Source organism: Lepidochelys kempii, chromosome 12 (genome assembly GCF_965140285.1).
Source record: "Lepidochelys kempii isolate rLepKem1 chromosome 12, rLepKem1.hap1, whole genome shotgun sequence".
NCBI lineage: Eukaryota > Metazoa > Chordata > Testudines > Cheloniidae > Lepidochelys > Lepidochelys kempii.
The window spans coordinates 26,094,846-26,105,072 of record NC_136391.1 but is presented as its reverse complement, the minus strand read 5'-3'; the positions used below and the strand labels follow the sequence as shown (position 1 = coordinate 26,105,072).

Genomic DNA, 10,227 nt, shown 5'->3' with positions numbered 1-10,227 from the left:
TTTTCTTTTTGCGAATACAGACTAACACGGCTGCTACTCTGAAACCTGCTCCGATAGGGTTGCCGGGTGTCCGGTTTTCGATCCGAGTGCCCTGTCGAAAAGGGACCTTGGTGGCTCCGGTCAGCACCGTTGGGCCGTTAAAAGTCCGGTTGGCGCAGAGCTTGCAGCCTCCCTACCTGGCTCTGTGCAGCTCCTGGGATGCAGCCGGCATGTCCCTTTGGCTCCTAGGGGTAGGGGCAGCCACGGGGACTCGACGTGCTCCCCTTACCCTGAGCGCTGGTTCCGCAGCTCCCATTGGCCAGGGACTGTGGTCAATGGGAGCTGCGGGGGCAGCACCAGCATGTGGAGCCGCCTGGCCGTGCCTCTGCCTGCGAGCCAAATGTGTGACTAGTTCCCATGAGCCATTTGAGGTAAGCGCTGTCCAGAGGAGTCTGCATCCCAACCCACCTCCCACACCCCAATCCTCTGCCCCAGTCCCCTCTTGCACCCAAACTCTTGTCTGGACGCTGCACCCCAAGCCCCTTTCCCATCCTGGAGTTCCCTTCCGCACCCTGAACCCATCATTTCTGACCCCATCCTGGAGCCCATGTCATCAGCCAGAGCCCTCACCGCATTGTGTAGTCATACAGTACAGAACCAGACTGCAGCTTTACTTTTCAAAGGGAGTGTTTAGAATTACTGAGGTGCTCAAGACAAGTTCTGTGTAGAAAGCTTCAGTGTGAGGTCCGATAGCACCACATGCCCTTAAGAGGAGTCATGCAGATTTGGGCAGTAGAGAATGCAAAAAGTAGATAAATAAACAAGGAGGTCTCTCTCAAATGATCTAACAACCATCCTTGACAAAAGTAAAAATATGACAGGTTTCAGAGTAACAGCCGTGTTAGTCTGTATTCGCAAAAAAAAAAAGAGTACTTATGCTCAAATAAATTGGTTAGTCTCTAAGGTGCCACAAGTACTCCTTTTTCTTTTTGTAAAAATATGAGTTATTCATAGGCTTCGTATTGCTTCATGGCAATAAGCCACTCCTGTTAATGTAGGAAGAGTGGTATTAGAGCTGTTTGGAACACTTTAGATCAGTGGTTCTCAAAGCCGGTCTGCCGCTTGTTCAGGGAAAGCCCCTGGCGGGCCGGACTGGTTTGTTTACCTGCCATGTCCACAAGTTCAGCCAATCGCGGCCGCAGTTTGCCGCTCCAGGCCAATGGGGGCTGCGGAAAGCGGTGTGGGCCAAGGGACAGGCTGGCCGCCCTTCCTGAAGCCCCCATTGGCCTGGAGCAGCGAACCGCAGCCAGTGGGAGCCGCGATCGGCCGAACCTGCGGACGCAGTAGGTAAACAAACCGTTCTGGTGCTCCAGTGGCTTTCCCTGAACAAGCGACAGACCAGCTTTGAGAACCACTGCTTTAGATAACTTTTTGTCAAAATATGCTGGGTTGTCAAAACTGAAATGTTTTACGGAGAGAGACTCAATTCACTGAAGTTCTCACCAGGAAGGATTCTGAAGTCCCCTGTGAACTCTAGACAAATCCAGACATAAAGATTAATTGAAACCCTGACCGTTTTGATTGGAAAACAGACACTTAGACACACATCTCTTTCACAACAAATATTTGAAAGGTTTTGTTTTCACTTTGCTGTGGAATGAAAACAAATTTGAAACCTCAGAAGTTTTTGCAAAACTGAATTGTTGTCCTCCATCCAGCTCTAAGTGGTAAGTTTAAGCAAATGACTTGCTAGGTCTTTAAAGAAATTCACAAAAAGGTGTTCACACTAAGACTATGTCTGTGTTAGCACTGTTGTTCGGATAACTTATGTCACTCAGGGGTGTGAAAAACACACACCCCTGACCAGCCTAAGTTACACTAACAGAAGTGTTGGTGTGGATGGTGCTATGTTGGCGGGAGGCGCTCTCCTGCTGACATAGATACTGCTGCTTTTTGGGGGTGGCTTATTTATGTCAATGGAAGAGCTCTCTCCCACTGGCATGGAGTGGCTACATTTGAGATCTTACAGCGCCGCAGCTGCATCGGTACATCTGTGCCACTGTAAGCTCTCTAGGGTAGCAATGGCCTAACAGTCAGGAGCCTAAACAATGGTTGGCTCTATCTGAGGTCTTTGCTAGGATGCTGCAAAATGGAATTTTCCTGGACATATGGCTTTCCCCTACTTCCACAACTCTGCCGTACCCTGAGCAGAGCTGAAGCATGGACTTTGTACCCCAAGGAAGGTACAGAGAGGGTGATGGAAACAGCAATGTGGCAGATGACACAGGATGACAAATTACCACCGAGCAACACAAGCTGTTGTCAAAGCAGGAATCAACATATATGTTGATGTTTGGTCCAGTTCACATTTAAAAAAAGGGGGGGGGGGCACCAGTGTAACTACATCAATATAATTACACTTCTATAGACCCTTAATATTGATGCATACACTGATGTAAATCAGGGTTTACAATACTGCAACTTAGGCTTTGTCTTCACTGCAGACTTGGGTTCAACCACTGTTTTCCCCTAGAACATGCTCTGTGTTCACCTATCTATGTGATCATACAACCACCATATCCTGAGGTATAAGGCACACCTGGAGTTAGGTTATCCTACATATTACTAACCCAAGGTAGTTACAGTGAAAATGTGCAGCCATGGCCAGTCACAAAAATCAAGACCTGATGGTCCTCTACTCCTTTCCCACAAACCACCCACCTCCCACCCCAGAACCAATTCCTGTGTTACTATCTTGCCATCTACCTGTGCTCTGACTCCTGACTGGAAGTTGCTTATATGCCTCTGCTAAACATCCTCAGTCCCACATGGCCTGTCTGCATTCAGTTTCTCCAGCCTCACCTAGCTCAGGTTATTGGATACAGCATCAGAGTACCTGGTAAACGTAAATAGTAGTGTGCAGCTTTAGGCCAAAGCAAGCAAAAAGCACTGTTTTTAGCTCTTCCAAGAGGAATGTCGAACTGTACGATGGTATATCTCAGCAGCTGCAGTCTGAACACAGGATCATATGGACTGACAGCAGTGCAAGGAGAAGATAAAGGGGCTGAAGGTGAGGCACTGAAGATAATGGATAAGAATCCCAAATCCAGAGATGGCTGCTCCAACAATCTCTGTATTATGATGTTCAGAACATGGTTCTGTTCATCATGGCACCTTGAGCAAAGACCTCCATTTCAGCATGGATTCATCTGTGGATGACAACACATAGCCATGCAAATCTCAGGACTTTGCTGTTCTCTTCTGAACCAGGATGTTTTCAGATTAACAATGCCACTGTAACTGTTTGGGCATTCCATCTCCAGTTTTGAACATCTGTGAACCTGAGGCAAAAAGTTTGGCTCAGTAAAATGTGTATTGGTTGAGTAGTACAGTAGGCTCTGATCTAACAAAATGTATATTCAGTAGAAGGGATGCTTCATAAGCATTCCATCTCACATATACCATAAAGCCCTTCTTACAGTAGAGAAACACATTTTTATTGAATGCATACTTGATATGAAGCTATCAGCCAAACTTGCGAACTGTTGCAGAGATCTACCCAATGTTTAATAGCGTTTGAGTGTGAGTACTTAAGCATCAAATAGGTAAGAACTGCTCTAATGCCTATGATAGCTTTGCAAAACAACAAGGATTATTGAATTCAAATAGGTTTCCCTTTGGTAGGACAACTCCAAACAAATTGGCCTAACTAATTTACTCTACTCAACTGTAAATTTACTAACAGGATAGACACACAACAAATTGTAAAAGTGTCTATTGGTGTGATGGGGAGGGGTTTGGCACTAAGGCATGCAGGCATGGGCAGTGGGCGAATGCACCCTTGGAGGAGGCTAGCTCCTGGCCCCTCTGCCCAAGGCCTCACCTCTTCTGTCCCCCATTCCCCATTGGAGCCCAGAACACCCCCCTCCACAGCTGCCGGCCACCCGTGTGAACCTAGCCCCACAGGGTGGGTGGCATGGTCCCAGCAACGGAAAGATGGGTGGTGCAGTGCGGCATGGCCCCAGCCTGCGGGTCTTGTGCACATTGCAGCCTCCAGTCTGCCTGCCCCAGCTTCTCGGCCACAGAAGGGAACAGCCAGCAGGAGGGCGCCTGAGGGTAAAGCGTGGGTGGGGCCACGCCAGGTAGTTTGGGGAGGCACAGTCTTCACAATAGTCTGTTTGGGGAGGCACAGCCTTCCCCTGCCCACGATACCCACCACCGATGAGTCACAATGCTGAAAATAGACAAAGCTGCTAACGGCCTGAGTTAGAAGTCTTGGTTGGAGTGCTGGAGGTAGAAATGCCTATATGAAATCTCCAACAGTCAGTCAATTCTTGGAGCAGTTGAACTGGGATAGATGGACCTGTGAGGTTTTTTTTTTTAAACTATTTTTAATTAAACCTGCTGAAAGCAAGTCCAGTAAAAACACTGTTTAAAAGTGGATCCGGTCGGGGAAGCCTTGAATGAACTAATGCTCCCCCTGGTGGAAGACGTTAGCTTTGGTGGGAATCTTTAAGTAAATATCACCAGTGTAGAAAAGGGCTTTGCTGTTTTCCCATCTTCTGTTCTTGATGATTGGGATTTGCTGCCATTCATCAAAAGATATACTAGCAGGATTATCCTGGGTCTCTGTTGCTGACTTCTCTAGCAGAGAAGCCACCACACTGTGAAATCCCAATCTCTCTTAATGACTACTTGGAAGATGGGATGGTCCTCTCAGGTCATCTGCCTCAGCGGCATATATCAGTGTCACATAGTGTTTTAAAAAATACACTCAACTCTGTGTGGGGATATCAGTAGTGTAATTGAAAGTGCTTGACTGTTCCTTCAATTTAAAGAGACAAGGTGGGTGAGGTGATATATTTTTTTTTTTTTTTTGGACCAACTTCACTGTCATAGTGCTATGGTATTACTTTGTTCTCCATGCAATGATGTTTTGCCCCAGGGGTTAAACCCAGCTCTGATTAAGCAAGTGCAACTACCATTGTGTTGCATCTGCTACATGTAGGTAGAGAACAAAACTTAGCTCTGGAGTAAGAAGTGTACAACTATATGCTTGTCTACTTTCAGGCTAAATTTTTCCCTCTGCCTCTGAATGGCAGACAAGTGCTCTCTTACAGTGTGATGGTGATATGGTGAGCTTTGTAGCTGCAAAGAGTTCTTTCAGAATTAGTCCACAGGTTGTAGTCCATGTTCATATTCAGGGTGATCTAGATGGGACTGGAGATCTCAGTTTTATGACTGAAAATTCCTCTGCATAAAGCATCAGTCAGATCTGAGATGAAAGGATCAGGTCCCAAGAATCTTTTATACAGTTTTCTAGCAGCCTCTTAACCATATAGTCCTGGGTGAACAATAGGCTTTTGATGTAACCTTCTGTTTCCCAAACGTCACCAGTCAGTTTACCACAAACTTTAAAAGAGACGTGTAGACAATGACATTATTTCACCCAAGATTCATCTAAATGTTAATATTCCCCTTTGATCTCTGAATCAATAGCTATAGTGATAGAAAAGAACTGTTTGTTTACATGGCTAATATCTAACAAGATATAACTAAACACATACAACTTGTATTACCTCTAATTCTCGAACAATAGAGGTTTGCATTTCAAACTTAGTTCTAGGCTCCCTAACATGGAATTGCCCTAATTACCATTTACATACTTTTCTAAGATGTTTGTAAAGGTTGAATCTGGGTCATTTAGCCTGTGAGCTGCTTAAACTTTTCTTACCGTGTGCCACTACAGGTATCTAACACCTGTAGTGAGATTGTCATGAATGCCTCCAGATGTTTGCTGCTGTCAGGCCCAGTGCTTCCTCTCCTGTTGGTCACAGATTCACTTACAGATGAACACTAATTGGTTTGGCTAACCCTAGGTGGTTTTGCATCCAAGCATTAAGACTGGGATCACTGCCTGGGGCCTTTTTAGACTGGTTTCTGGAGACTGACAAGATTCGGCAGCTCACTAACCCCCAGCCAGTGTGCGGTGGTTTGGGGATTTTTTGTTTTTGTTTTTTGTGGGAGTGCATACATATTATGTCATGCCATTGTGAAATTATTTGACAAGAGGGAGCAGGACTCACTGTCTGGATATAAGCAATTTAGAAGTGGATATGCCTATCCTCAGCAGCTTTCTGTTCTAGGAGCTATGCTAAATGACTGTTTGGCAAGACTTGTTTTCTCTGGGCATTTACTATGTGGTGATTGGGTGTTTAGGACTAAATAATACATAATGAATACTTAGTAGCATAGTCATCATTCTGATACTTGGTTTTTCTTCTAGGGTCAGCACTGGTGAACAGAGGGAGATAATTATTTCTAGGTCTTGCCTGGGATAGCTAACGTACTGCAACCATCAGATAACCTTCTCTCTGTATTGTCTAAATGTTCCTTTCACTCAGATATCACTATCTTGATTTATGAGTCCCAGTACATGAAAGCACTGACACATGGGCTTAAAGTTAGACACATGCTTAACTGCTTGTTCTGCTTATTTTCACCTGTAGTCTATCACAATGAGCTATTGAGGCTTGCATTTCTCACCACTGTTGCAGTTTCTTACTTTAATCTTACTGTGATTAATGCGAAAAATATAGTTTTTGACTATTTGAGGTGTGATAAACTTACCCTACCTGTTCTGGTGGGATAATTATAAAAGACACACTTAGGCTCTTATATTCCATGAACTTACAAGTAAGTGATGGAAGAGCCGGTGCTTGTTTAACACTCTCTTGTCCTTCAGCAGCGTATTAAAACGTCAGCTGTTTTTTCAAGTTCTAGGGGCTACATGTGGAACATTTGTGTGTGGCTTCTAATTTTTTACATCTGCCTTATTTTTAACTCCTAGGTCTTGAAAAAATTTCCTTTGCTGAAGGACTCACTCTACAAAGAGTTCATCTTATGATGTCCAGTACTGTATCCTCCAGGATTTTAAGTTCTGCAAGAAACAGTATCATTGTTTTGCAAGGAAAAGGATGTTTGTACTCAAGATACATCCCAAACAGAAACAAGATTAAATGGAAGTGTGGATTTGCCAAAGGGCCTCTTTCCCCTTTTGTGCTGAGCTGGAGCATCGACAATGTCTTCACCTTAAAAAAAGCATTCAGACATACTTCAACTGAAGAAGACGACTTCAGTCTTCAGTTGACACCATCACAAATAAATGATATACTAAGAGCAGGTGAATTCTCTCATAAAATTCATGAATTTGATGGTAAAAACACAAATTCTGTGCTGAAATTTGAGAGTAACCAGCTGGCTGCCAACACACCTAATGAAGATCGTAGAAGTGCAGCCACATGCTTGCAGACCAAAGGGATGATGTTTGGGGTCTTTGATGGTCATGCAGGTTATGCATGTGCTCAGTCGGTAAGTCAGAGACTATTCTATTATATAGCTGTCTCTCTCATGTCTCAACAAACGCTGGAAGAGATTGAGTTTGCCATGGAACGCATGAAACCAGTTCTGCCAATTCTGCAGTGGTACAAGTATCCAAATGACATATACCAAGAAGTAGCCTCACTGTATTTGGATCACCTCAGAGTTTTTTGGCAGGAACTATTGAACCCAGACATAGAACTGGGATTCAGTGTAGAAGAAGCCTTGATATATGCATTCAAAAGGCTAGATTCAGATATATCACTGGAAGCTCAGGCTCCCCTAGAAAATGAAATGATGAAAAACACTGCCCTTCAAGTGGCTTTCTCTGGTGCGACAGCCTGTGTGGCTCACATTGACAGTGTTCACTTACACATTGCAAATGCTGGGGATTGCAGGGCAGTCCTAGGGGTTCAAGAAGAAGATGGAATGTGGACTGCACTCTCTCTTACTCAAGATCACAATGCTTTCAATGAAGCAGAAATCAGAAGGTTAAAGGGAGAACATCCTAAATCTGAGGCGGAAACTGTAATAATAAACAACAGGCTGCTAGGGATTCTCATGCCCTCTAGAGCTTTCGGAGATGTCAGATTCAAATGGAGTAAAGAACTGCAACACAATATTCTGGAGAATGGTTGTGATGTTGAGGCTTTAAATATTTATCAGTATGCTCCTCCCAATTACTATACGCCTCCCTATTTAATTGCTGAGCCTGAAGTCACCTACCATAAACTAAGGTGTCAAGATAAATTTCTAGTTATTGCTTCAGATGGACTGTGGGACATGCTGAACAATGAGGATGTCATAAAACTTGTTGCAGAACACGTAGCACAGGCTAATGTGCAGAAACCAAGGATGACTTTTCAGAAACCAGCCAGCTTGGGTTACATGCAAAGTCTACTGCGTCATAGAAAAGCCAGGGGTGTTAGCTCATATGACCAGAATATAGCCACTCACCTAATAAGGCATGCAATTGGAGATAATGAATATGGAGAGATAGACCAAGAGAAACTTGCTGCAATGTTGACTTTACCTGAAGATCTAGCAAGGATGTATAGAGATGACATCACTGTTACTGTGGTGTATTTAAATTCAGATACAATTGACAGCTACTACAAAGAAAATGAATAGGGGTTGCATTAATATTGTACCATGTAATGGCCAACTCTAATACTGGGGACCATTAATGTTTACTTCTACTAATAGTCAAGTTGTTACAATGCTGTTGCCTGCAAGTCCCCTGTTTTTTAATACTGAGTAACCATGAGCTCTTTTGGAAATCGTTTTCTAGAACGACTAATTTGTAAGACTTCTGTGGGCTCCCAGTTTTGTGTTGATTGAAGTAAAATGTACTGCTAGCAGTTCAGTAAAATGTAAGTGGAGGCAGGAATGAAAGACAGTGAACCTACTCCTGGTCCCATTGACACCAATGGCAAAACTCCTGAAGTGAACAAAAAGCAGACAAATTGATCTAAACTAGTATAACTTGTCAGTGAAGGGTAGTACTTGTAACAGAACCAAGAGCAAGAAGGAGCCATTGTTCAAAGGCCTCATGTAAGATAGTGTGGCCTCCTCTCAAAGTATAGCAGTCAAAATTTAGAGGTGTACACTAGGAATGGACACTGTTGTATCAGATACTTGAAATTGACTAATTGCTAATAATATTTTATGCCTACTGGAAGCAAACAAACCATACTTTTTTCAAGACTGGCTGACTTTAAAGTGTGAAACTGAATAAAAATAGCATGTGTGCGAATACATACATGTGTAACAATCCACAGCTCTAGCACACTTTAAAATAGTTTACAATCTTGTCTTTAGGAATAGTATATATTTCTAATTTAATGAGTACTTTTACCACACCAACAGTACTTGATTGGAGTATTTTCTTATGCATATTATTTGACTTACTAAAAATCCATTTTATATTAGAAACTGCTGCTTCAGTGCACAATATTTCATAGATCCATCTGTGAAATTGCAACTTAGATATTGTCTGTCTATGTATTTGGAATTAATAAGGTCATCTGAAACTTAAATGTAGCAGTTAGAAACAATACTGCATTTACTTTTTCTTTAAAAAATAGAATCGACGACAATACTGGCATTTCACCAAAGAGAACTTCATTCTTGTTTTTTCTATTCCCCCTGCTTTTGGGACATGAACTGCTTACGTCCATGTGTACAATGCTGTTTAAATGCTCTTGATTACTATTCAGATCCTTATTTCCCTGGTGAATGTTTTTTTACTTTTTTTTTTACATTTAAAACCACTCGTGTTTGAGTTGTACTAAAAGAATCAATATTGTATAGCTTTCTTTTATACTCCACCTTCTAGAATACCGTATTTAAAGCTTGAAACTAGCTTTCCTTTTTTAAAATCTGGCCTACATTGTGGTGTAGTGACTTTTTTTTGTTATGCATTGGCATAATTGCTGCCTTCAGGAAGGTGTATACTGTAGTTCTGGGAACAGAGGCCTCAGTTTTACTGTGGTTGCTGTCAGGAAAGTACCTGGGTGTGTGCTGCAGAGTTAGTAATATGTGGAACTCCACTTCACCCCCCTCCCGCCTACCCTTGTGTTCTATTTTTAAAAAAGGGTGGCTTTTTTTCTTAATTTTCTAGCATATTAGAGTGTTAAAGATATCTACAGTTCAGAGGATATTTCTCCTCCTAGTAACTGTAAAGTAGATAAAGTCTTGGGTCTAAATTAGTAACATTTGTGTCATGTGGCTTTTCCAAAAAAATGCATTTATTTATCAGTATAAACTATCTATTAATGGTTTGTGGAGTATTTAAATAAGATTTCACATTAAAGCTACGTAGGAAACTGTACAAACTGTTAAAAATACTAATATGGATGATTAATC

General features: G+C 42.6%; 1 protein-coding gene across 5 annotated transcripts in view; it reads left to right on the top strand.

The window, feature by feature from the left end:
• The window catches only part of PDP2 (pyruvate dehydrogenase phosphatase catalytic subunit 2), a 172,953-nt gene that overhangs the window by 761 nt on the left and 161,965 nt on the right, over positions 1–10,227 (top strand). The window contains exon 2 of one of the 5 annotated variants that reach the window (XM_073307938.1): positions 6,830–8,797. The exons of the other annotated variants lie outside the window; for them this stretch is intronic. Coding sequence (XP_073164039.1) covers positions 6,883–8,490 — 1,608 coding nt within the window. The 5' untranslated portion in view covers positions 6,830–6,882 and the 3' untranslated portion in view covers positions 8,491–8,797. Of the gene's footprint in view, positions 1–6,829; positions 8,798–10,227 lie in introns of those variants that run through there. 5 annotated transcript variants of the gene reach the window in all.